The 23,065-nt window shown below is 46.9% G+C and overlaps 3 protein-coding genes across 6 annotated transcripts in view; 1 reads left to right on the top strand and 2 right to left on the bottom strand.

Moving 5' to 3' along the window:
* The window catches only part of RETSAT (retinol saturase), a 12,328-nt gene extending 7,993 nt beyond the window's left edge, over positions 1–4,335 (top strand). For 2 of the 3 annotated variants that reach the window (XM_082357205.1, XM_082357207.1), the window contains 5 exons: positions 1,258–1,396; positions 1,632–1,741; positions 1,817–1,983; positions 2,179–2,338; positions 2,597–4,233. In XM_082357205.1, coding sequence (XP_082213331.1) covers positions 1,258–1,396; positions 1,632–1,741; positions 1,817–1,983; positions 2,179–2,338; positions 2,597–2,736 — 716 coding nt within the window. In that variant the 3' untranslated portion in view covers positions 2,737–4,233. Of the gene's footprint in view, positions 1–1,257; positions 1,397–1,631; positions 1,742–1,816; positions 1,984–2,178; positions 2,339–2,596; positions 4,234–4,272 lie in introns of those variants that run through there. The other variant, XM_082357206.1, reaches the window with a different exon arrangement.
* Positions 4,229–12,869, bottom strand: TGOLN2 (trans-golgi network protein 2). 2 transcript variants are annotated; one of them, XM_082357250.1, is made up of 4 exons: positions 12,752–12,869; positions 11,804–12,516; positions 10,214–10,297; positions 4,229–4,624 (listed from the first exon to the last, which is right to left on the bottom strand). In XM_082357250.1, the coding sequence occupies exons 1-4, from the start codon at positions 12,795–12,797 to the stop codon at positions 4,589–4,591; spliced, it is 879 nt and encodes a 292-aa protein (XP_082213376.1). In that variant the 5' UTR covers positions 12,798–12,869; the 3' UTR covers positions 4,229–4,588. The 2 variants fall into 2 exon arrangements, with proteins under 2 accessions (XP_082213376.1, XP_082213377.1); XM_082357251.1 differs by lacking the exon at positions 4,229–4,624 and adding an exon at positions 4,737–8,978.
* A 7,001-nt stretch (positions 12,870–19,870) lies between these two features.
* TCF7L1 (transcription factor 7 like 1) overlaps positions 19,871–23,065 on the bottom strand; it is a 161,092-nt gene continuing 157,897 nt past the window's right edge. The window contains exons 11-12 of the mRNA XM_082357204.1: positions 22,571–22,646; positions 19,871–21,283 (exon numbers count right to left, since the gene is read on the bottom strand). Of these exons, the coding sequence (XP_082213330.1) occupies positions 20,850–21,283; positions 22,571–22,646 (510 nt within the window). The 3' untranslated portion in view covers positions 19,871–20,849. The remainder of the gene's footprint in view (positions 21,284–22,570; positions 22,647–23,065) is intronic.

The following is a 23,065-nucleotide window of genomic DNA, read 5'->3' on the forward strand; positions in this document are numbered from 1 at the left end:
TGCCAGGTGGGTGGCTCCTGGACCCCTTCCTTCTAGCTGGGGAAAGGGACAGAAGGGGCTGGGTGGAGGTAATGGCTGTGCTAAGGGGCTTCTGAAGACCTGGGGGCATCACTCCTGGGCCCCTGGTTCTCTCCGTGCCCACCCTGCCCCACCTGGAAAGGGGGTGCCCGCAGCTGTGGTTCCCCCACGATGCTGGGACCCAGGGGAGAAGGTGCTCCTGATTTTCCAGGGCAATTACTACTCCTCACCACATCCCCTGCCCCCCTTGGCGCTCCCACAGCTGGGCGGCTGGGTGTCTGGAAGTCTCATGCCCGTTGTCCTGCTGTAATTGTTACAACGCCCCCTTCACTCTCAGAAGTGGCCTGTTCTGGATGATAAGTTTTATGGTCACCCTACCCGTAGCACTCAGGTCTTTGCAGCCTCTAATAGGAGAGCCAGCTTCTTCAGGAAAGTGGACCGGGGACAGGCATCACGTCCGATTCCTTGCAGTGTCCCCAAGGCCTCGCAGAAGATCCAGCGCATTTCAGGTCCTCAACAAATATTTGTTACATGAATTAAGCAGAGCAGCCAGTGGCGACTTATCCCTCAGGCAGGGGCTGGCAATGGTCCTGGGAATGGGAACAAAGGATAAGACTCTGTGGAAGCAATTTCAAGAAAACTGGTCTGGGCTCAGCTGTTGAGAGGTGGGAATGCCCAGTGGCTTCGGTCCAGGGGACATCCAAAGGCTCCCACGGTGACTGCTGCCTTCCTCCTCAGTGCTATTCTTCCCTCCTCCCCAGATGAACCCTGAAATGCCAAGTGCCAGTGATGCCATTTCGCATCTGTTCATCTGCATCACTTACCATTTTAAGGCCTTGTGCTGACTGTTCAGCACAGGAGGAATTATGCATATTCAGTCATTAGATGCTTTGTATTCAACTTAATACCGAAGCCAAGGCTTACAACCAAATACTGTTCCTAGCCGTGGTCTTTGTAGTGCAGAGCCCCGTCATCCGCTCCTAACTGAGACATTAAGGGGACGATGGGAGGCAGTGAGCGGCTCAGAGAGCCGGGCGTCACTCACTGCTCCTCAAGGCGCTCAGAGCAGAGGTCTGAGGCCGTGGCCTTCACAGGCAGGAGACCGAAGAGCAGGCCCCTGCCAGGTCGAGTTGTCCAAACGTCTGAGGCTGCAGATGAGGTGAGCGGGCGTCCGCAGGTTCCCGGGGCAGGGGCAGCAGTTGGTGGCCTTGTTCACGCGGCCCTGCCGCCTGTCTGCAGGTGTGAAGCGGCAGCTGGGGATGGTGCGGCCCGGCTTGAGCATGTTCTCTGTCTTCATCTGCCTCCGAGGCTCCAAGAAGGACCTGGGGCTGCCGTCTACCAACTACTACATTTATTTTGACACAGACATGGACACGGCGTAAGGCGTGGGTGTGCGTGTGTGGGGAGGGTGTCCTCCCCTGATGCTGGGGGAGAAGCAGCAGCATGCAGGATGGGAGGAGATGGGCAACAATCTACTCCCGAAGGGCTTCTCCCTACCGAGGCTGTGCCTTGGCTTCATCCCTTCGGGGGCCCCTGGGGGTGTCCTGCCCTCGGGGTGGTGCTGGTGGCTGCGGGGAACAAGGCCGGGACCGACAGCCCCTCTCCTCCCCCAGAATGGAGCACTACCTCTCTCTGCCTGCGGACAAGGCTGTAGAGCACGTGCCCGTTCTCTTCATTGCTTTCCCGTCGGCCAAGGACCCGACGTGGGAGGACCGGTTTTCAGGTGGGGCTGGAGGTTCTGGGGCGGGGCCTTGGGCGGGGGAGGGGCAGCAGTAGTGACCCGGCCCTGCGTCCCCAGGCCGCTCCACAGGGGTCGTGCTGGTGCCCACCTCCTATGAATGGTTCGAGGAGTGGCGGGACGAGCCCCGGGGAAAGCGGAGCAGCAGCTACGAGACCCTCAAGAGCTCCTTTGTTGAAGCCGCTCTGTCGGTCATCCTGAAGCTGTTCCCACAGCTGGAGGGGAAGGTAGGAGGGCAGATTCCTGTGGCTGGTGCATCTCTACCCTTTCTTTGGGGCAGGGGAACGAGGCCCGGGTTGACTGAGCTCCAGGAAGGGATAGGGAGCCCGTGCCGGCAGGCAGCTCGTGCAGGGTCAGGCAAGGAGGTTAGGGTCTCACAAGGTCCCACTCCCACTCTTCAGCTGCCTCTTTTGCCTCCTCAGGTGGACAGTGTGACTGGAGGGTCCCCGTTGACCAGTCAGTTCTACCTGGCAGCTCCCCGGGGGGCCTGCTACGGGGCTGACCATGACCTGGGCCGCCTGCATCCTGGTGCGATGGCCTCCATGAGGGCCCAGAGCCCCATCCCCAACCTCTACCTGACAGGTACGCTGACTGCCGCATTTTGCCAGGACCTGAGACCCTGGGCTTCCCTGTCACCCAGAGTCCTCCATGCTTGTCCTCAGATCCTGCTGCCCCCTGCAGCCTCCCACAGCCTGAGCTGGGCTGCCTCGGCAGCTGTGGACCCTGGTCCTGGTCTGAAGCCATCTCTGGGTGGCCCTGGCCCAGGGGCCCTTGTCCAGCCCTGTCCCCCACTTGGGGGGGGGGCAGCGATGCCCACGGGCCTCTGCTTTTGTCTCCTAGGCCAGGATGTCTTCACCTGTGGGTTGATGGGAGCCCTGCAAGGGGCCCTGCTGTGCAGCAGCGCCATCCTGAGGCGGAACCTGTACTCAGACCTTCAGAAGCTTGGCGCAAGGGTCCAGGCACAGAAGAAGAAGAATTAGTTTGGTCAGGGATGAGTCAGAGGAAATTTGGCCAGTGCTCTGGCACAGCCCCTGACTTACCCATGTCTTTCTGCATTAGCTCCTCGATCACGTAAAGCACTCGTTTTTGATTTCTGAATAAGAGGTCCGACACACAAGTGTAGCATAGATGGTGCCTGTTTTTTTTTTTTTTGGCTGTGCTGCATGGCACGTGGGATCTTACCCCGACCAGGGATTGAAGTCCTGCCGTCTGCAATGGGAGTGCAGTCTTAACCACTGGACCATCAGGGAGGTGCCTAGATGGTGGTTCTTAAACTGAAGCTCTTCCAGCCAGGCAGGTGGTAATCTTCCATACCTTTTACAACACGCTGTCTCTATGAAAGGCCCAGCGTGGGCTACTGACTTGGGTGACTTTAATGGTTCATCATGCAGCGCTCTGCATCCCACACCCACACCTCCTAACTCTGAGCCATCAAACCAAATATTCTTTTGTCAGGTGGCTAGAACCCTTGAGAGTGTTGGTCGGCTGAAGCAGGGTGGTCCCATGGGCCCGAGGCCTCTCCTCCCATTCCCCCTTAGTGCCTCTCCGCGGGAGTTCTACGCAGTGGAGAGAGGGTGCCTGATGAGCATGGTTTGGGTTGTAGTTCCATAGGTTCAGAGGCTCCAGATCCCATTTTTTCTCGTTCCACTGGCTTTCAGCGGGTGGGGAAATGCCTGTGATAGGGTCCATGTGGACGTGGGGGCAGGGAGCTGACAGGACGCATTAGTTAGCGAGGTGTATGTTACAGAACATCCAGTGCGCATGCAGCCAGGGCCTAGGCTCGTCTTCCTTATGATCGGGGTTAAATTGGGTTTTCACCATGCCAGCACCAAGATACCCTCCCAGACCTCAGGGCCTGAGCCTCAAGACTTAGCTTCCTAAAATACACAGCGAGACGGGCGTTCGCAGTCAGGGCAGAGGCCTGGAAAGACAACTTCACTGGGGTTGATGCAGGTGGAGAGAGCTTTCAAGCCAAGGGTACAGCAAAGGACAAGCCGAGAGGTAACGAGTGTATTATGACAAGAAGCCCAGCTACTCCCAACCTAGGACAAGGGCTGTCTCGTGAGGAGGAGGAGCGAGGTTGGCAGTCAGTCAATCAGAACATGGAAAATTACAGAACATGTGCAAAGCCTGGGAATGCGTTTCCAGTGTATTGGTACTTACATGGGGATCGGGTGGGAAGGTGAGTGAAGGCTAAAGGTTTAAAAAAAAAATGACCTTCCACTTACGTTAGGCCTTATTTTAATCAATTTCAATACAGTACTATTAAATTTATTAAGAGGGGGATTAAGAGGTACAATATAATCAATAATACTGAAATAACTTTGTATGGTGACAGATGGTTACTAGACTTACCGTGATCAATTTGTAATGTATACAAATGTCGAATCACTATGTTGTATACCTGAAACTAATATAATGTTGTATATCAACTATGCTTTTTAAAAAAAAGGAGAAAATTTAATTTAATGATTTTAGAGCTTTAACATTTGAAATTTATTTTGGTTTCTGTGCAGATACAAAACTACGTGGTGACGGCATTCATAAAAGCTAGGTAAAACATTATATATGGAAAAATACTTGTCATTAGACCAAATAGGCTTGCTTTTTTTTTTTTTTTTTTTTTTTTATTTGGCTGTGCCAGGTCTTAGTTGCAGCGTGCAGGATCTTCATTGCCTCGTGTGGGATCTTTGTTGTGGCATGTGGGATCTTTAGTTGCAGCATGCTGGATCTTTTTAGTTGTGGCACGTGGGAACTTCAGTTGCGGCATGTGGGATCTAGTTCCCTAACCAGGGATCGAACCCAGGCCCCCTGCATTGGGAGCGTGGAGACTTAGCCACTGGACCACCAGGGAAGTCCCCAAATAAGCTTTAAAGAAATAAAATTAAGTGATTATCGTTAAGTTACAAGGTAGAAATACAAAACACTGCAAAACAGTAGTATCCTGCTAATTGGGTAAACAAAAAAAGAAGGGAAACAATTTCAACAATCAACCATTTATTGAACATGTTAGACTTCTGAATTAAAGGAATATCGACAAGTGTAAGGAAGCTGACTTTGTTGGCAGCTTGAAACACTATACAGCTCAGACCCAATGCCTTTACAGAGGAGTTTCTAGATTGGGATATTTAGGAAATTCACACATCACTTAAGAAACTGAGGTGAGATTCAGCCTTGGTTCTTGGATGTACGGTTCAATTAAACTTGAGAATCTCTTCCCAGGATTCTTTCTTAAGCAAGGCAATGCCAAACGCAACTGTCCCAGCAAGAGTTTTTAGAAAACAGCTGGCAGAAGTACAGGGTCTGGTGTATGGCATACTCTCTTCCCTGTTCAAATGATTCAGAACATGTGCAAAGCGTGCTAGCTTTCATCACACGTGCAGCATTACATAACAAGTTACCCTGCAAAAATGAGGGGCAGGCTTTTGAATTAAATGACATGAAATGGGAGAAGAAAATGAGAATCATTATCGGGAATTTTAGAGGTTTAGAGTTCTGTCACCAAAAGTTTCATTGAAAGCCATTATGTGAAAAGAAATGTCAGTGTGTACATAGCTAGTTGTCAGTTCTTTCTGAGTTATCTTAGCCTTTCTAGGTAGACGAGCCTTCCACTCCCCCCCGAGTCCAGAGGTGGACTCTTCAAATAATTCTGAAGCACAGATTCCTGCAAATAGAAACCACCCTGCGACCAAAAGCTGGGGCCAGGAAAGGAAGCACAGAGCCGTCTGGATAGGGCACCTCTCATGCCCACCCCCCGCACCCCCACCAGCTGGAGAGATCCTCCCCTCCCCCACCAGCTCACCCTCATCTGCACAATCTCTAGGAAAACATGCTTCAAAGAGTCTATCTTCAAAAAGACAACTACCCAGAAAACAACTTTTCCTTTGTTGTGGGAGATTTCTTTCAGTGCAATTTCTAAAGTGAAACTTAAATTCTATTGTACTCTTTCACACAAGAAACTATACTTCTCAGAGGCTCAAAAAGTGAAGCTATGCGGACTCTACAACAATACTTATGTGTCCACTTGGTGCCAACCCTCTTGGTGCCTGAAACCAACCTTTCTTTCTGCTCTCCTCCTTACTAGCAATATCCATCAACGAGGGGCAGCAAGCAGTAGCCAGAAAGAGCCGTGTGAGAGACCTCAGTTAAGTCACAGCCACGTGTCCTGAACAAAGAACATGTCTCCTTTGCAAGAAGAAACTGAACTCAAGTCCCCAGGGACTGTCCCGTGTTAGGCAGATATGCAGATGGTGCCCTGGGTGCTCCTGGAAGGAGCTTCATTTTCTTGGGGAGACCAGACAGAGATGGCAGATACCGGCTGCCCTGTTTTGCTCAAGTTCCAAAATGTGTGAGTGGCATTATCAGGAGCTATTACAGTAAAATGGAAAGAGTCAGTCATGCGGGCCGGGGGAGTCAGGAAGGTGCATGGGCAAACGTGAGCTGGGCCCTGAAGAAACAGGTTTTGGGGAGGCAAGGGAAAGAAGATAAGGTGGGGGGACGCGCCCTAACTGAAAAACAGCCACCAGAAGCCAGGGCCTGGAGGACGCAGCAAGGACGAAACGGCACAGAGGCCTGGATGGGCCTGACAAGAGGGACCTTTGGCCCAGCGCAGATGCAGGGGAAGACAGGCAGGACAGTGCCAGCCTGCGGAGTCCTGAACGCCAGGGTCCACGAACTTGATTCTCGAAGCCACGAGACAGACGCTTCAGATCACGGCAAGCACTCTGGAAAGATCACGGACAGCAGACCAATTAAGGTGGCTCTTGGAAAAAAAAAAAAAATCTAGGAGAGAAGTGGAACGGGTGGCGGTGTGGGGCAGGGAAACAAGGAAAATGGGAAGACTGTAGCTGGAGATGGTTTTCTAAAAATGGATAGGACTTTCGTGACAAGACATAAAAACGGCACAAGTCTGCAGTTTGAAGTTGAGATGAATAAAGAGATTGGGCAGTTGAGAGGGGCAGCTTAATGGGCAGAAGAGAGAAACTCCGTTTCAGTGACAACTGGATGACCAAGCTGAGATATCCAGCACACGGCAGGACTGGGTTCTTTGGGAACTAGGCCACGGATGAAAACTTGGGAGTCACTCACTCAGAGGATAAAGAATGGATGAGTTTCTAAGGAGACAAAGGAAAAGACAAAGACAAAGACCTGTCTTTGAGGGCCTTCTCCTCCACCAGCACAGGATAAAACAAAGGAGTTCTCAGAAGCCAGGACAGAGACCAAAAGAGGGGAAGTTCGATTTGGACGGTCTAAGTGTCCAATTCTATCAGGCACAAGACTAACCTTTGAGAACAAGCCACTGGATTTGGTGATCTGAACCTCTGGGAAAACATTATTAGCAGGAAGACAAGGAACGAAGTGACTTTGTAAAGGTTATGAGGAAGATGAATGGCAAGGGAATGGAAGCAACACTTTTTGGAGAAGCTGAACAGCAGAATGGACCACAAATAGGATGGATGGGAGCAGGGGAATCTGGGCATGCATGAAGATGGAAGGAAAGGGGCTAGTGGAGACAGGAAGAAAGAGAAAACATTAGAGGGGAGGAAGAAAGGCAGGGAAAGGGGAGACAGAAAAGGGAATAAAATAACCATGTCTGAGGGGATAATGCCAAGAAGAGTCCTCATTCCTTACCTCTACAGATGTTACCTGCAGAGAATGAAAATTTCAACTCAAAAGTCACCGGCTGTTTTAAGCGAGGTGGAAGATACCATGACAAACAGGATGGCCCCTTCTTCCGCCAGACTTCTTCGATAGCCTAGAATTCATCCTATTCCTCTCACTTCCCACATTCTTTGCATTTCCCTGAGATCAGCTATTCTCTTTCAGGTTTTTTTTGTTTTGTTTTTTTGGGCTTTTTTCCCCAGAAACAACTCTCTTTAGGCTCTTGATAATAGGGTAGCACAACTAGAACAGATTTAAATAAAACAATAATCTGATACACAACACTACCCTCAGTTACCTCAGGGGAACTCTCTGAGTTTCTTTCTTTTTTTTTTTTTTTAATATTTATTTATTTATTTGGCTGCACTGGGTCTGAGTTGCAGCATGCGGGATCTAGTTCCCCGACCAGGGATCAAACCCAGGCCCCCTGCATTGGGAGCGTGGAGTCTTAACCACTGGACCACCAGGGAAGTCCCCTGAGTTTCTTAAATTTTAATAACCCCTGACATGGGACAGAAGGAGAATTTTTACTAATTAGCATTGGCGTTTTATATCAGATAAGAGGACCATTAACTAGATTTAGTAAAGGAGGGAGTATAGTCAGTTTGTAAATATGTCTATTTTAGGCAACAAAGGCAAAATAGAGTTTGTGGGAAACCTGTTTCATAAAAGTCCTTCGAAATTTTTAGACCCAAACCAAACAGTCCTTGCTTTCTTGCCCAAAGCATGAACTCACCCTACTTCAAAAAGTTTCTGTAATGATGGTGAGTAGGGATAAACACAATGTTTCAATAATCATAACTGTGATTTTTAAAACCTCTGTGATGGGCACAGTGGCTTTACAGCTTTCCTCCCAGAACCCCCAAGTTCAGTTTTCTGCTCAGTACAACTAAATGGAAGTGGCTTCACTTTGTCTTAAATAATATGAAAATGTCAGAAGAACGTGAAGAGCTTGCACTAGGCAGGTTGGACTCGCAGGCAATAAAGCATGTTTTTCAGCTGCTGTTTTGGTTTGCTGCTGAAGCCTTTGAAGAGAATCTTGTTCAAAGGAGCCCTCTGCCCATCAGCATTCACCACCTTCTACGTCTTTTGTAGGGCACATCTCCCCAAAGGGAGAGGACTTGGTAGAAACGGACCACAACCTGTAGTTTTCTCCTAGGTCCACGAAGGTAAGTAGTGGCGAGTGCAATGCTGTTTTCAAGGGCTAACTTTACGACAGGGCCAAGACCCAAGGGAGGGCAGTCAGCAGCAGTCACCTGCCCGGGGCTGAGATCTCCCTTTGGTCACAGCGGGGTGCGCCCACATGCTTCCCTACTCACACTCAGAGGGGGACAGGCTGGAAGACACCAGCATAAATAATGGGAACACAGGAGGACAAGTTCGCCAAAGTGCAGGTGCAAAAACCAAAGCAATCCCCTCTGCCTCTGCCAGCCCCGACTTGCCACCAAACCCTAGAGGAGGGGGTGTGTCTCTTAGGTCACAGTAGTTTTCTCTTCATTTTTCTTGATTTAGAAACAAATCAGCAGGGAGGACAAGGTTCTCAAGAACAGAAAAATCAAATCTGAAACAAGAGCAACACAATCTATTGGTAACATTCATCTTTTTCCAGAGGAATATACCTCACTGCTATGATTTTGGGGTGGGAGGTGGGGGGAGTTGCAGTTCAGGAGAAAAATTCAAAATTAAGACAAACTGACCCTCCACCATACAAACTTCAACTGATAAAACAAAAGCACATAAGATTATTTTAAAAGTCAGTTTGAAATAAAACATACACTAGAAAGATACATACTTGGTGGAGGGCATATGGGAATCTTGGCATCTACTTTGCACCATCCTGTATTGTTTTGAATTGTTTACATGCACATTTTTTTTTAATCAGAAAAAAATTATAACAAAGGGGAAAAGAAATCCTTAAAGTCAATTATCTGGTAAGGTTCTAGGCCAGAGTTACATTGTGCAGCTGACCTACTGGGCTAGCTAACAAAGAGATTCTGAGCTGTGCGGCTTATTTTGTAACTGGTATGAGGACTGTGTTCCCTGTGGGAAGTCGGGCACCAACTACTCTTTACCAATGTCCTGGCTGTGGCTGCGCAGAGGGAGGGAGGGTGCATGCTGGCAGCAAGGCAGTGTGTCCCCAGGCAGGCAGGCTGCCTCTAGGGTGGAAGGAGGGCTTTGCTTTCTGGCAGAGGCCTGGGCTGGCCGCACTCAGGAAGTCTATTTGCAGGGCTGATCTAGGGAGCTGGAAGCTCCCAGATCCTACATTTCTGGATTTGTTTGCTTTCAGGGCGTGTAGTCTAGTGCTTTACTACTCGGAGTGTGGTTCCAGCAGCCTGTGGTGTCACCTGGAAACTCCCTAGAAACGAAGAAGCATAGGCTCACCCCATACAGACTTTGCTCTTTTTTTTAATCACAATTCCTAGGGTGACTCATATGCCTATGAAAACTTGTGAAGTGCTGATGGAGTGTGAAAAGTACAGGCCGGGAGCCAAGGGAGTTGCCCTCAGGTCTTGATTTTGCCAGGAACTTGTAGTGGGAACTTAGGGGAAAAAATCATAATGTTTCTGGGCCTGAGCTTCCTCATCTGTTGAAGGAAGAAGCTGTTGCAGAGGCCTTGAGAATCTCTTCTAGCTCGAACATTGCAGACATGTTCATGTGGATGTCTATATGTTGTGGTCTGAAAAGGGCGGGGCAATGGCAACAGCACCCCCAGAATCAGCTGCTGCTGCCGCCATGCCAAACACAAGCCCACTGCTGGGCCCATCTGAGACTGCATATCCCTCCTTCCTTCCTTACCTTTTGGTCCAAACGCTGGTAGTCACTGGCCTTTGGCCGCCGTGTAACTTTGGATCTTTTTCCTTCCAGGACGAAAGCAATAATCTGGGGAAAGGAACAAGACAGCGATGAACAAGTGACTCTCTAAAGACATATTTCAGTCTCTGAAATCAGAGGTAATCACCTGGTGGCCCATTTATTAATGACCCTGACAGTAAAAAGAGCAGGACATCCACAAAAAGGCCCTATTAACAACTGTAAAGAGGACAGGGCCTAGTTACATCAGAATCCTTTATACTGCTAAACAGGAAATGACAGATGCAGGAGGGCTCTTCTGGGCTCTAGCTTGTGGTGGTCTATATGATTTACTCAAGAGCACTTGGTGAAAAGAACCGCCAACTCCTCCCCAACTTAGCCTCCTCCAGGCTGAGTCATCCGCCCTCCTTTTATTTTAATATTAAGCAATAATTAATTTGCAGATAAGATAATTATCTTATCTGCAAACGTACTCTTTCACCCCACACTTCACTTCATCTTAACCTTACCACTCTCATTTCATACCTAAGGTTACTCTCCATGAGGAGCACTTGGATGTAGAATAAGGAATGTACCACTTTTTTTTTTTTTGTGGCTGTGTCGTGAGGCATGCAGGATCTTAGTTCCCTGACCACGGATCAAGCCCGTGCCCCCTGCAGTGAAAGTGCGGAGCCTTAAGCACTGGACTGCCAGGGAATTCCCAGGAATATACCACTTTTACTAAATGTCTTCCCTCATTTCTCACAGCCCTAGACCTTATGGCTATCATGAATTGAATCCTTCAATTTTAACCAGCCTACAGAAACTACTAAATTCTTAGGGCTCAATAAGAAATGAAATCATTTTGGGAAAAGAATCTGAAAATGAATATATATACATATAACTAAATCACTTTGCTGTACACCTGAAACTAACATGACATTGTAAATCAACTACACTTCAATTAAAAAAGAAAAAAGGAATGCAATCATTTTGTCCTTAGAGTGGTTACTAAGCAACACAACAAACCCTGCTGAAGTAAAAGATGAGTGTATCCATGCAATTTCTGGCCTTTCGTCTAATCAGAAACTCAACTGACTGCAGAATATAGTCCCTGGGCTCTCTGCTGTTGGTGTTGAAGACTATGTAACCATTCTTTCTGCCACTGCACATGGAAAACAAAAGCTTGGGAAAGGAAGCTAGAAATAATAAGACAGGAAGCATTGTCTTTTCGAGAGGGGAATCAGGAAGATAAGGGCTCTAACTACTTACAGACTGTCACATACCCAGGTCCTCTCAGGCTCTGATGGATTGTAAATTCCAAGATTACGGGAGGAGACCCTAATTTGGGTCAGAGCATAATAACGTCCTAAACTTGGCACCTGACGCAACAGCAGAAGGCACTCAGAGGAAACAGACATGAAAATACATGATTTCTAAAAGAAGAATAAAGGACCCTAGCAGGGTCTCAGAAAAAAATGAAGTTTGTTTTTAAATTCCTAGTGCTTACAGGCAGATGAGTGATGGATACCCACACACCAAGCTTTCAGGGTGGAGGAAATCCCATCCCTCCTCTTAAAGCAACTCTTGACTTACCTTCCGCTTATTGTGGTAGGCAATATAGAGGACAGCAACGAGAATGGCTGCTGTCACCAGATATGCAAAGAAGTGGCTGCTCTCTGCACTGGAACTTCCAAGATTATCCTTATAAAGGTCATCCTTCTCCCTACTCCAGGGATTCAAAACTGTGCTTTCACGGTTCTCACTGGAGGCGGAGCCAGGCATTTCTTTCTCGTCTTTGGGTGGTGCACCCTCTTCAGGCTCTGTATCCCCTTCTTCAGTCTCCTTGGGCTCCTCATCTTCAGGTGGTTCTAAAGACTTACCTTCTCCCTCCTGCTGGGTAGAAGAGGGGTCAGACTCTAGCAATCCTTTTTCCCCAGATTCAGTTCTGGAAGCCTGCAGAGCTTTGTCAGCTCGTGTGTTTAAATCAGGATTGGTTGGCTCCTTGTTATCAGAAGATGGGCTGGAGACCGAGTTGGTGGACGGGTCTCTGGAGGAATTGCCAAGGCTGTCATTCTTGTGGTGCAGCTCGGATTCCGAATTGCCAGTGACGGCTTTCACGGTGTGCCGCTCGGGTTCCGAACTGCCAGGGACGGCTTTCGTGGTACTCTGACTCAGAGAGGGTCTGTCACTGTGTTCTTGCTCAGGCTGCGGGGTCAAGATGAGCTGCTTGGAGACCCTTGTAGAAGCCGGACTTGTCACCGGAGCGTGTGTTGTGGTGACTAGCTCAGAAGAGGACTGCCCGGAGCCTGAAATAGAGAAACCGTCTGGCTGAAGAGAGGCAGGCGGGGAGAAAGGAATCCTCAGAACGTTGCAACGGGCAAACAGGGGAAGGGGGTGATGGCGAGCGGAGAGGTGGCGAGGGTCGGGCAGGGAAGAAGTGAGGTCAGGTGGCGACCGGCCACGGTGAGTATGGTGGGCCTGGGGGCGAGAGTGGGATTAGTGGAGGCGGGTCGAGGAGTGGCGGGGTGTGGATGGTCTTACCCGCCGCTGCGACGCTCAGCAAAACGAACACAACCCAAAACCTCATCCTGCACAGACTGCGCTTCCGCCCTCTACTGCTCTCGCGAGATCAGCGCGCGGGCTCAGCGCTCATGCCCCACCCCTTCCTGCGTGCGTCTCCCGCAGCCATACCCGGGCGAGGGGCGGGGCTTGGGGAAAGATCCGGCTGTGTGTGGTTCAGCTGTTCTCTCGGCGATGTGATTTCTTTTCTTGCTGTCGGCGCCCTATTGTCCCCTGTGGAAGGCGTATCCACCTTTTTCTGGTTTCTTTGCTACATAGCAGCCGCTACAGACCGTTACTCCCCCTTTTTCTTCTTTGCCCTCGTACTTATGAGACAATATAGGCAGAGCAGGAGCTCCCTGGCCCGCGGACGATCCCACGGGAGTGACATCGCTGTGGCCCAGCGCCTCTTCGCCCCATCTTCTGCCTACAGTTCTACCTTCTCCTTCTCTCGCGGTTCTTTCCCTGCCGTACACAAATGTGTGGAAATCTGGAAACGGAAACCCACCCCATCACCTTTGTAGCGGGAGCCTTTGCAACCCTGCTCCCCTCTCTCCTGACCCCACGGAAACTGTGCCCTCCGAGGTCGCCAAAGATCTTTTCTAAAAAGTCCATCCTTTATATGTATTTGTATGGCAGATTCACTTTGCTGTACACCTGAAACTGGCACAATATTGTAAATCAATTTCAATTATACCCAATAAAAATTTAAAGAAAGGGATCTTCCCTGGTGGCACAGTGGTTAAGAATCCACCTGCCAATGCAGCAGACGCGGGTTCGAGCCCTGGTCCAAGATGATCCCACATGCCGCGGAGCAACTAAGCCCGTGTGCCACAACTACTGAGGCTGTGCTCTACAGCCCGTGAGCCACAACTACTGAGCCCGCGTTCCGCAACTACTGAAGCCTGCGCGCCTACAGCCCATGCTCCACAACAAGAGAAGCCACCGCAATGAGAAGGCCGTGCCCTGCAACGAAGAGTAGCCCCCACTCGCTGCAACTAGAGAAAGCCCGCGTGCAGCAACGAAGACCCAAAACAGCCAAAAATAAATAAATAATAAATTAATTTATAAAAAGAAAAAAGAAAATGGCGGGGGATGAGACTGGAGCAGAGCCTCCAGCCAGATTAAGTATTAAATGATCTAGGTTCCCATTAACACAGGTTGAAATGTAATCCTACCAAAAAGGATTACAGCTGCCAGGAGATATAACACTCCTCTGCAGTCTGAGTACAATATTTGGGTTATGTGGCATGCAGTTCTAGTCAGGTGAATTTCTGAAGAATTTTAAGGACTAGTATATGATGTAAATATAGTTTTCAGGAACAAGTACTTTGTTTTGCTACTTTAAAACCTTTTAGTCCAGTGGTTAGGACTCGGCGCTTTCACTGCAGTGGCTGGGGTTCAATCCCTGGTTGGGGAACTATGATCCCACAAGCCAAGGGGCGCGGCCAAAAGTAAAAATAATAAAATTAAAATAATCTAAAAAAAAAACCCTTTGATATGCTTCTCAATGTTTCTCTGTTGTAAGAGAATCTCTCACACACACCCTCATTACTAAGGAGAGAATAAGAATCAAAGAGAAGTGAGAAATCTTTTACAAATTAGTTCAGAACTGTGACTCTGGCTTAAGGAAGTGAACTGGTAAATGAATGTTTCTAAAATTCTCTCCACCTCCCCTAAATAAATACTTGACTAACATTAAAGGATTTGGCTTAGGACAAATGGTTACTAGACTTATCGTGGTGTATTTTGTAATGTATGCAAACGTCAAATCACGATATAGTATACCTGAAACTAACAATATTGTCCATGAACCATATTTCAATTTTAAAAAAAGGAAAAAAAAAAAAAAGGATATTGGCTTGGTACACTCGTGTGTGCGTTTGTGTGCGCTTGTGTCTGTGCATGTACGTAGGGGAATGGCAAATTATTAAGCCTGACCTTGTGTCCATATTATTAGGCAGGAGAGAAAATAAGGGTCCAAATCATACAGAGTTTGTGGGCTATGTCCAGGGTTTTATATTTTATCTTAACATTAACGAGAAGCCATTAAAGCTGTTTAAGTAGGGGAAAGATAGAGTTGGGAATTATTATTTTTTTTGGCTGCATTGGGTCTTCGTTGCTGCGGGCTTTCTCTAGTTGTAGCGAGCAGGGGCTACTCTTCGTCGCGGTGCGCGGGCTTCTCATTGCGGTGGCTTCTCTTGTTGTGGAGCATGGGCTCTTGGCACGCGGGCTTCAGTAGTTGTGGCATGCGGGCTCAGTAGTCGCGGCAGGTGGGCCCTAGAGCACGTGGGTTTCAGTAGTTGTGGCTCGTGGGCTCTAGAGCGCAGGCTCAGTAGTTGTGGCGCAAGGGCTAGTTGCTTCGCGGCATGTGGGATACTCCCAGACCAGGGCTCAAACCCGTGTCCCCTGCATTGGCAGGCGGATTCTCAACCACTGTGCCACCAGGGAAGTCCCCAGAGTTGGGAATTTTTGAAGATTAGTCTGGTCGTAGGGTGAAGAATCTACTCTTGGGGTGGTGGGAAGAGAAGAGTGGATTTAGAAGTTAATCAGGTAGGAGGCTGTTGCAATAGTCCTAGTAGGACTAGCAGAGGGACACTGAGAATGGAGGGAAGTGGTTGGACTCAAGATAAATTTGGGAGGTAATACCAACAGACTGGATATAGGATATAGGCCTGGCTTATGTGAGGCACAAATCTACTGTGGCAACTATTTCAGGTGTGTGGTTTTTCTCCAGGAAGTGCTGCTACCTAGAATAGGAGTAGAGAAGGCAGATTTTAGCACTAACTCCTAACTCACACCAATTTTGGTTTAAGGGAATGGTAGGGTGCAACTTGAATAAATCTTAAATGTCCTTGTACTTCTTCGTGATAAAAATACTCAACAAATTTGGAAAAGAAGGGAACTTCCTCAACCTGAGGTGGGCATGTACAGAAACCTCACAACTAACATTATAGTTAATGGTAAAAGACTAGATGCTTTCCTCCTGAGATAAGGAACCATGTCTGCTCCCACCACTTCTACTCAACTTTGTACTGTAAGTAGCCAAGACAATTCAGCAAGAAAACAAAATAAGAAGCATCCAGGTTGAAAAGGGAGAAGTAAAACTATCTCTGTTTTCAGATAACATGATCTTGTATAAAGAGAATCCTGAGGATTTTCTAAAAATTTATTAGGACGAGTTCAGCAAGGATGTAAGATGTGAGATCAATATATAAAAATCAATTATATTTCTATACACTTGCAACAGACAATCTAAAAATGAAATTAAGAAAAATTCCATTTACAGTAGTATCAAAAATAATAAAATAAAATTTAAGAATAAATTTAACAAAAGAAATGCAAAATGTACACTCTGAAACAATAAAGTATTACTAAAAAAAACTAAAGAAGCCCTAAATAAATGGAAAGACATCCCATATTCATGGATTGGAAGACATAATTGTTAGAATGCCTGTGCTCCTCAAATTGATCTACCAACACAATCCCTATAAAAATCCCAGGTGGCTTCTTTGCAGAAATTGACAAGCTGATACTAAAATTTATACGAAAATGCAAGAGACCCAGAATAGCCAATACAGGTTTGAAAAAGAAGAACAAAATCAAAGGACTCTCATTTCCCAATTTTAAAACTTATTACAAAATTACAGTAATTAGGACAGTGTGGTACAGGCATAAAGATATATAGATGAACGGAATAGAATTGAGAGTCAGGAAATAAACCTATATATTTATGGTCAGTTGATTTTTGACAAGGGTGCTGACTGTTCAACGGGGGAAAGAATAGTGTTTTCAACAAACGGTGCTGGGATAACTGGCTAATAAACATATGAATGGTTGTTCAACATCATTAGTATTAGTTGGGTAAATGCAAATCAAAATCACAGTGAGATATAACCTCACACCTGCTATAATGGCTATCATCAAAAAAACCCCACAAATAACAAATGTTGGTGAGGATGTGGAGAAAAGGGAACCTTCGTACACTGTTGGTAGGAATGTAAATTTGTGCAGCCACTGTGGAAAACAGTATGGAGGCTTCTCAAAAAACTAAAAATAGAACTACCATATGACCCAGCAATTCCATTCCTGGCTATATATCTGAAAAAAAACATAAACACTAATTCGAAAAGATACATGCACCCCAATGTTCATAGCAGCATTATTTACAATCGCCAAGATATGGAAGCAACCTGAGTGTCCATCAACAGATGAGTGGGAAAAGAAGATGTGGTGTATATATACAATGGAAAACTACTCAGACATAAAAAAAACACAAAGTTTTGTCTTTTGCAGCAACGTGGATGGACTTGGAGGGCATTATGCTAAGTGAAATAAGTCAGACAGATAAAGACAAATACTGAATGACATCACTTATATGTGGAATCTAAAAAATACAACAAACTAGTGAATATAACAAAAAAGAAGCACACTCAGATATAGAGAACAAACTAGTGGTTACCAGTGGGAGAGTGGGTGGTACAAACTACTGGGTGTAAGATAGGCTAAAAGATATAATGTACAACATGGGGAATATAGCCAGTATTTTGTTATAACTGTAAATAGAGTGTAATCTTTAAAAACTGTATTCAAAAAAAAAAAAAGAAAATAATATGTTGGTGAGGATGTGGAGAAATTGGAGCCCTCAGACATTGCTGATTGGAATGTAAAATGTTGTAGCTGCTTTGAAAAAGTTTGGCAATTCCTCAAAATGTTAAACATAGAATTACCAATATGACCCAGCAATCCCACTTCTACATATAAACTCCGAAGAATTGAAAACAGGGACTCAAACGTTATATTTGTATGTGAAAGTTCACAGCAACACGATTCACAATAGCCAAAATATGGAAACAACCCACGTGTTCATCAGTAGATGAATAAACAAAATGCAGTTTATACATACAATGGACTATTATTCAGCCATAAAAAGGAATGAAGTTCTGATATCAATACAAGCTACAATATGGATGAACCTTGAAAACATTATGCTAAGTGAAATAAGCCAGACATGAAGGGACAAGTATTGTATGATTCTACTTATATGAGGTACCTAAAATAGGCAAATTTATAAAGATATAAAGTAGATTGCAGGTTCCTAAAGTCTGGGGGGAGGGAGGAATGGGGAGTTAATATTTAATAGGTATGGTGTTTCTGTTTGGGATGATGAAATAGTTCTGGAAGTTGTTAGTGGTTACGGTTGCACAACATTGTGAATGTACTTAGATTGTCCACTTATATATCTATAAAATATATAATATATATATTTTATATTTTTTATATTTACCACAATTTAAAAAGCTTTATGTCCGAGTAGGGTAAAAAAATCTGGCAAGTACTCAAAAAAAGGTAAAGGAAGACAAGGCTTAAAAAAAATGAAATTCTGATACGTTACAACATGAATGCACCTTGAAAACATTATGCTAAGTTAAATAAGCCAGGCACAAAAGGACAAATGTTTTATGATTCCATTTATATGGAATATTTAGAATAGGCAAATTCATTGAAAGAGAAAGTAGATTAGAGGTTACCAGGGGCTGAGGGGAGGGGAATGAGGAAGTTATTGCTTAATGGTTATAGAGACTCTGTTTGGGGTGATGAAAAGTTTTGGAAACAGATAGTGGTGATGGTTGCACAACACTGTGAAGGTAATTAAAGCCACTGAATTGTACACCTAAAATGGTTAAAGTGGTGAATTTTGTTATTTATCTACTTTACCATCATAAAAAAAAAAAAAAAAAAAGGGAATGATGTGCCGGTACAGGTTACAACATGGATGAATCTTGAAAATACTCTGCTGAGAAGTCAGTGAGAAAGGACCACATAGTGTATGATTCCATTTAAACGAAATGTCCAGAACAGAAAAATCCAGAGATAGAAAGTAGATTCATGGACGTAGAAAATGGACTTGAGGACACGGGGAGGGGGAAGGGTAAGCTGGGATGAAATGAGAGATTTAGCATTGACATATATACACAACCAAATGTAAAATAGGTAGCTAGTGGGAAGCAGCCGCAAAGCACAGGGAGATCAGCTCGGTGCTCTGTGATCACCTAGAGGGCTGGGATAGGGAGGATGGGAGGGAGACGCAAGAGTGAGGGGATATGGGGATATATGTTTATGTATAGCTGATTCACTTTTGTTATACAGCAGAAACTAACACAACATTGTAAAGCAATTACACTTCAATAAAGAAGTTAAAAAAAAAAAGTAGCTTCATGGTTGTTTAGGGCTGGAGGTGGGGATGGGGGTGTGAGGAGGAAGTGGAGGGTAAGTTCTGAAGAGTACGGGGATTCTTTTTGAAGTAATGAAAATGTTCTGAAGTCCAGTGTGATGATGGGTACACAACTTTGAACAGTCAAAACCACTGAATTGTATACTTTACGTGTTTTTTTTTTTTTTTTTTTTGTCTGTGCTGGGTCTTCGTTGCTGCACGCAGGTTTTCTCTAGTTGCGGCGAGCGAGGGCTACTCTTTGTTGTGGTGCGCATGCTTCTCACTGCAGTGGCTTCTCTTGTTGCGGAGCACGGTCTCTAGGAGCGCGGGCTTCAGTAGTTGTGGCACGCGTGCTCAGTAGTTGTGGCTCACGGGTTCTAGAGCACAGGCTCAGTAGTTGTGGCGCACGGCTTAGTTGCTCCGCAACATGTGGGATCTTCCTGGACCAGGGATTGAACCCATGTCCCCTGCATTGGCAGGCGGATTCTTAACCACTGCGACACCAGGGAAGTCCCGCATTGTACACTTTAAATGGGTGAATTGTATGTTATGTGAATTATACCTCAATAACACCGTAACAACAAAAAAAATTAATTGCAGTGCTAGATACATGCAAAGCAATCCAAGGATACCTCTCCTATCTTGGCAATTACAAGAAGACAAACGAAAATAAAAAGATTCATCCCTTTGTATCTCATTTATCTATACTGACTGGTCTGTGCACATTCGAGGCTGGAAACTGGGTTGAATTTTCCTAGTCGTGTCAGGCATGATTTATATCCCCTTCCAGTAAGCGGCATTCCTCCTTTGCATGTCTGCAAAAATCTCACACAGGGCTTGGTGTGAAGAAGGGGGCTTGATTCAAGAAAAGGACTAAAATACTCAGAAAAGGTCTTGCAACTGCAATTTTATTTTCTTTTGTGAAAATAAACAACTGGGAGTTTAAATTGCTCCAAAAAACCCCATAAAAATGAAAAGAAATACACACAGAAGAAGCATGTGAGGTGATGGGGGAGGGAGGAGGGTCTTTAGAGCTTTGGCAGATTGTGCTAGCACGGACCCGGGTGACAGGAGCCAGACCTTGGAGCCAGGTCCTGTCTGCCACTCTGGGGCTGTGAGGGAACATCTCGACTGGTAAGGGGGTGGTACACAGGCTTCTTCACTGAGGAAGTGGCAGGCACCTTGAGTCCCTTTAAATGCGGGAAAGAACCACTGCAGAGGACCTCTTCCCCCACCAAAAGCTGGAGACTGGGGCATTAGGGCCACTGAGGGGAAGGGGATGCTGGTGGAGACAAACGAGGCCAAGGTGTCTTCACACATGGTGACAGCCTTACACCGGCCAGAGAATGAAGATGAAGGCAAGAACCCATGGAGCTGAGCAAAGGAGAAGAACGTGGGCCAAGTTAAAAGGGAATGTCCAGGAGTGGGATGTAGATGAAGAGGCTGCGGGCTAGAAATGGCAGCAACGGCCAACATGCAGGCTGGGTGGGGGAAGCCGGGACGCGGGGGGACGATGGGAAGAGGGAGGAGGGCAGAGAGTCCAGGAGGTAGAGACAGAGGTGCCTTCTGCCCAGGTCCATCCACCGCTGCACATACAGGAAGAATAACACACTACTTTTCAGTTCTTGTTTTTTAAAGATTTTTTTTGTTTGTTTTGTTTTGTTTTTTAAAAAAGCCTTAAGATCAGCTACTGGTTACATCTACAAAACGTAAAGTGCTGCTGTTACCAGTCACTTTACAGAACAGTCCAGAGTGGTCAAATATTGACCAATAAAGTTTCCTTTTTTTTTTTCTTCTTCTTCTTCTTCTTCTGCGTCATTACTACTCGATGAGTCACGTGACAGCCTGCATAGGTCAGGGGGCAGCTTAGTGGGCAGACTTGGTAACCAAGGAAAGAGGCTGGGCCTGGAGCACGGGGAGGGCCTGGTGGGCATGGAGCGTGGCTGGGAAGGAAGGGGGGGACGTCAGCAGAGCTGTGGGCACGGACCCCAGGGGGAGGGGCCGGGACAGGACGGGGGGCTGGCTGCCCATCTGGCCAGAGGAGGTGGCGGCAGCCTTCGCTGACAGGAAGGCAGCCGAGTGGAGAGCCAGCTGGGCCCGGGTCTCTGGCTTGGTGGTGAGGGAGAGGGGCTGGGCTTGCTCCGAGTGGGTGGCGGCCGGGGCAGCCGGGGAGGCCAAGGCCGTGGAGGGGGTGGCCGGCGAGTCCAGCATGCTGCCGTGGGAGGAGGCAGGGCTGTCACAGGGCTTCTCAGGGGGCAGGTACTGGACACATGGCTTCTTGCTTTTGGAGGCCAGAGCACCTAGGGGAAAAAAAAACCACACGAAAGAGTTAGCAGCTAGGAGCACAGGGGGAGGCGGAGGTTGCCGAGGAAGCCCAGCTGTACACATCAACTCCGGAAACAAGAATGCGTACAGGGAGGGACGTGAGAACCTGAAATGACGGCTACGGCTTTCAAGACACCTAGAGCACAGACAAGGGGCAATGCCCAAATGCCAAAGACCCATTCAGCACCTGCCTGGAAGGAAAATAGCTCAGCCTATCACATCATCGTCTTCCTGCTGAAAGCTCATCATTCTGGGGATGGATCTCCACTCAATTTGCTTTAAGATCTTTGGTTTATGGTGCTGTCAGAGATAGTATAGCACCTGCTAAGCAACGTGGTATACAGTGGATTTTGCATCATATACATAGTTAACTTACATGTACTCCTATGGAGATGAATACGCAAATTATACAGATATTAGAAAGGTAGGAAAGGAGATGAAAAGAAAAGCAAGGTGATAAAAAGCACTTTAGGGGACTTCCCTGGCGGTCCAGGGGTCAGGACTTGGCGCTTTCACTGCTGTGGCTCCGGGTTTGATCCCTAGTCAGGGAACTAAGATCCCACAAGCCGGGTGGCGCAGCTCCCTCACCGCCCCCCGCCCCCCAAAAAGCACTATAGATGGAACTAAACAAGTTCTGCACTTGTCCTGGAGTGAGCATGAGATGGGAGGCTTGACTGAAATACTGGTCACAGTGTGAGCATCTCTGTGCTGGGTGTGATTCTGGTGTAAAAAGATACAGTACATATTTGTGGCACAAAGGGGCCCCCCCAATCCAAGTGAACAATTATTTCTGATATTCGACCAAACAAACATTGGAGGAAAACCTGATTCTACTGGATTCACTGATAGGTGATAATGTCAATCTCTAATGGGCTGCCTTCCTAAGGGAATTTCAAGGATCATTTCAGCGACATTCAGTTTTTACCTTATGCATTGATTTTAGAACCTAACCCTCAAATAAGACACAACTCAACTGAATTGAAAAGAGCCTTCCAAGTGACAAAGTGCTGGACCATTTAACAAGCAGAGTGACTGGAAAAATCCCTTCACTTCTTCGAGCCTCTTAACAGATCATCTCCAAAAAGAGGATAATAATAACACACCCCCTGAGTGTACATAAGGCTGAGGCCTTGAAAATGGCAGCTATCATAATACGGCATTGTCACCGTGTCCATCAGAGACCCGGGTACAAAGTGCCGGCAGTTGTAGCTGGGATAGTGGGAAAAAAGAAGTAAAGATGCAGGGCCCTCCTGAAGACTCACCGTCTGCCTCCTGGACTTGCTGCTGGGACTGGGTCTGGGAAAGCTGCTTTTCTCGCTTCCTCTTCTTTTTCTTACCCTGAAAGATAACAGCCAAAGGAAGAGGTAACCAGGGACAGAATAACCGGCTTTCTGCGGGACTCCCAGCTATCAAGTGGGGAGACAGGATACTTCCTGTACTGGGCACCCAGATCACACTCCCCACGGCAGCCTCACAAGGTGGCACAGTGAGCCTTCCTGCAACACCGCTTCCCTCCCCCACTGGATCCCTTCCCTCCAGCTCCGGTGCCCTGGCTTTCTCGGAAGGCCTCATTCTTACCCTGCCCTTCAGGCTTATTTTTCCATTTCTCTCCCTAGAACAGTGTAAGGTTCCTGATCTTTTCTGAGGGGTCCCAGGTCTCACTGAAAATCTAATGCAGCTGGGAATTCCCCAGCTGTCCAGTGGTTAGGACTCTGTGCTTTCACTGCCGAGGGCGTGGGTTCAATCGGCAAAAAAAA

Source organism: Balaenoptera borealis (assembly GCF_965194805.1).
Source record: "Balaenoptera borealis genome assembly, chromosome: 15".
Lineage (NCBI taxonomy): Eukaryota > Metazoa > Chordata > Mammalia > Artiodactyla > Balaenopteridae > Balaenoptera > Balaenoptera borealis.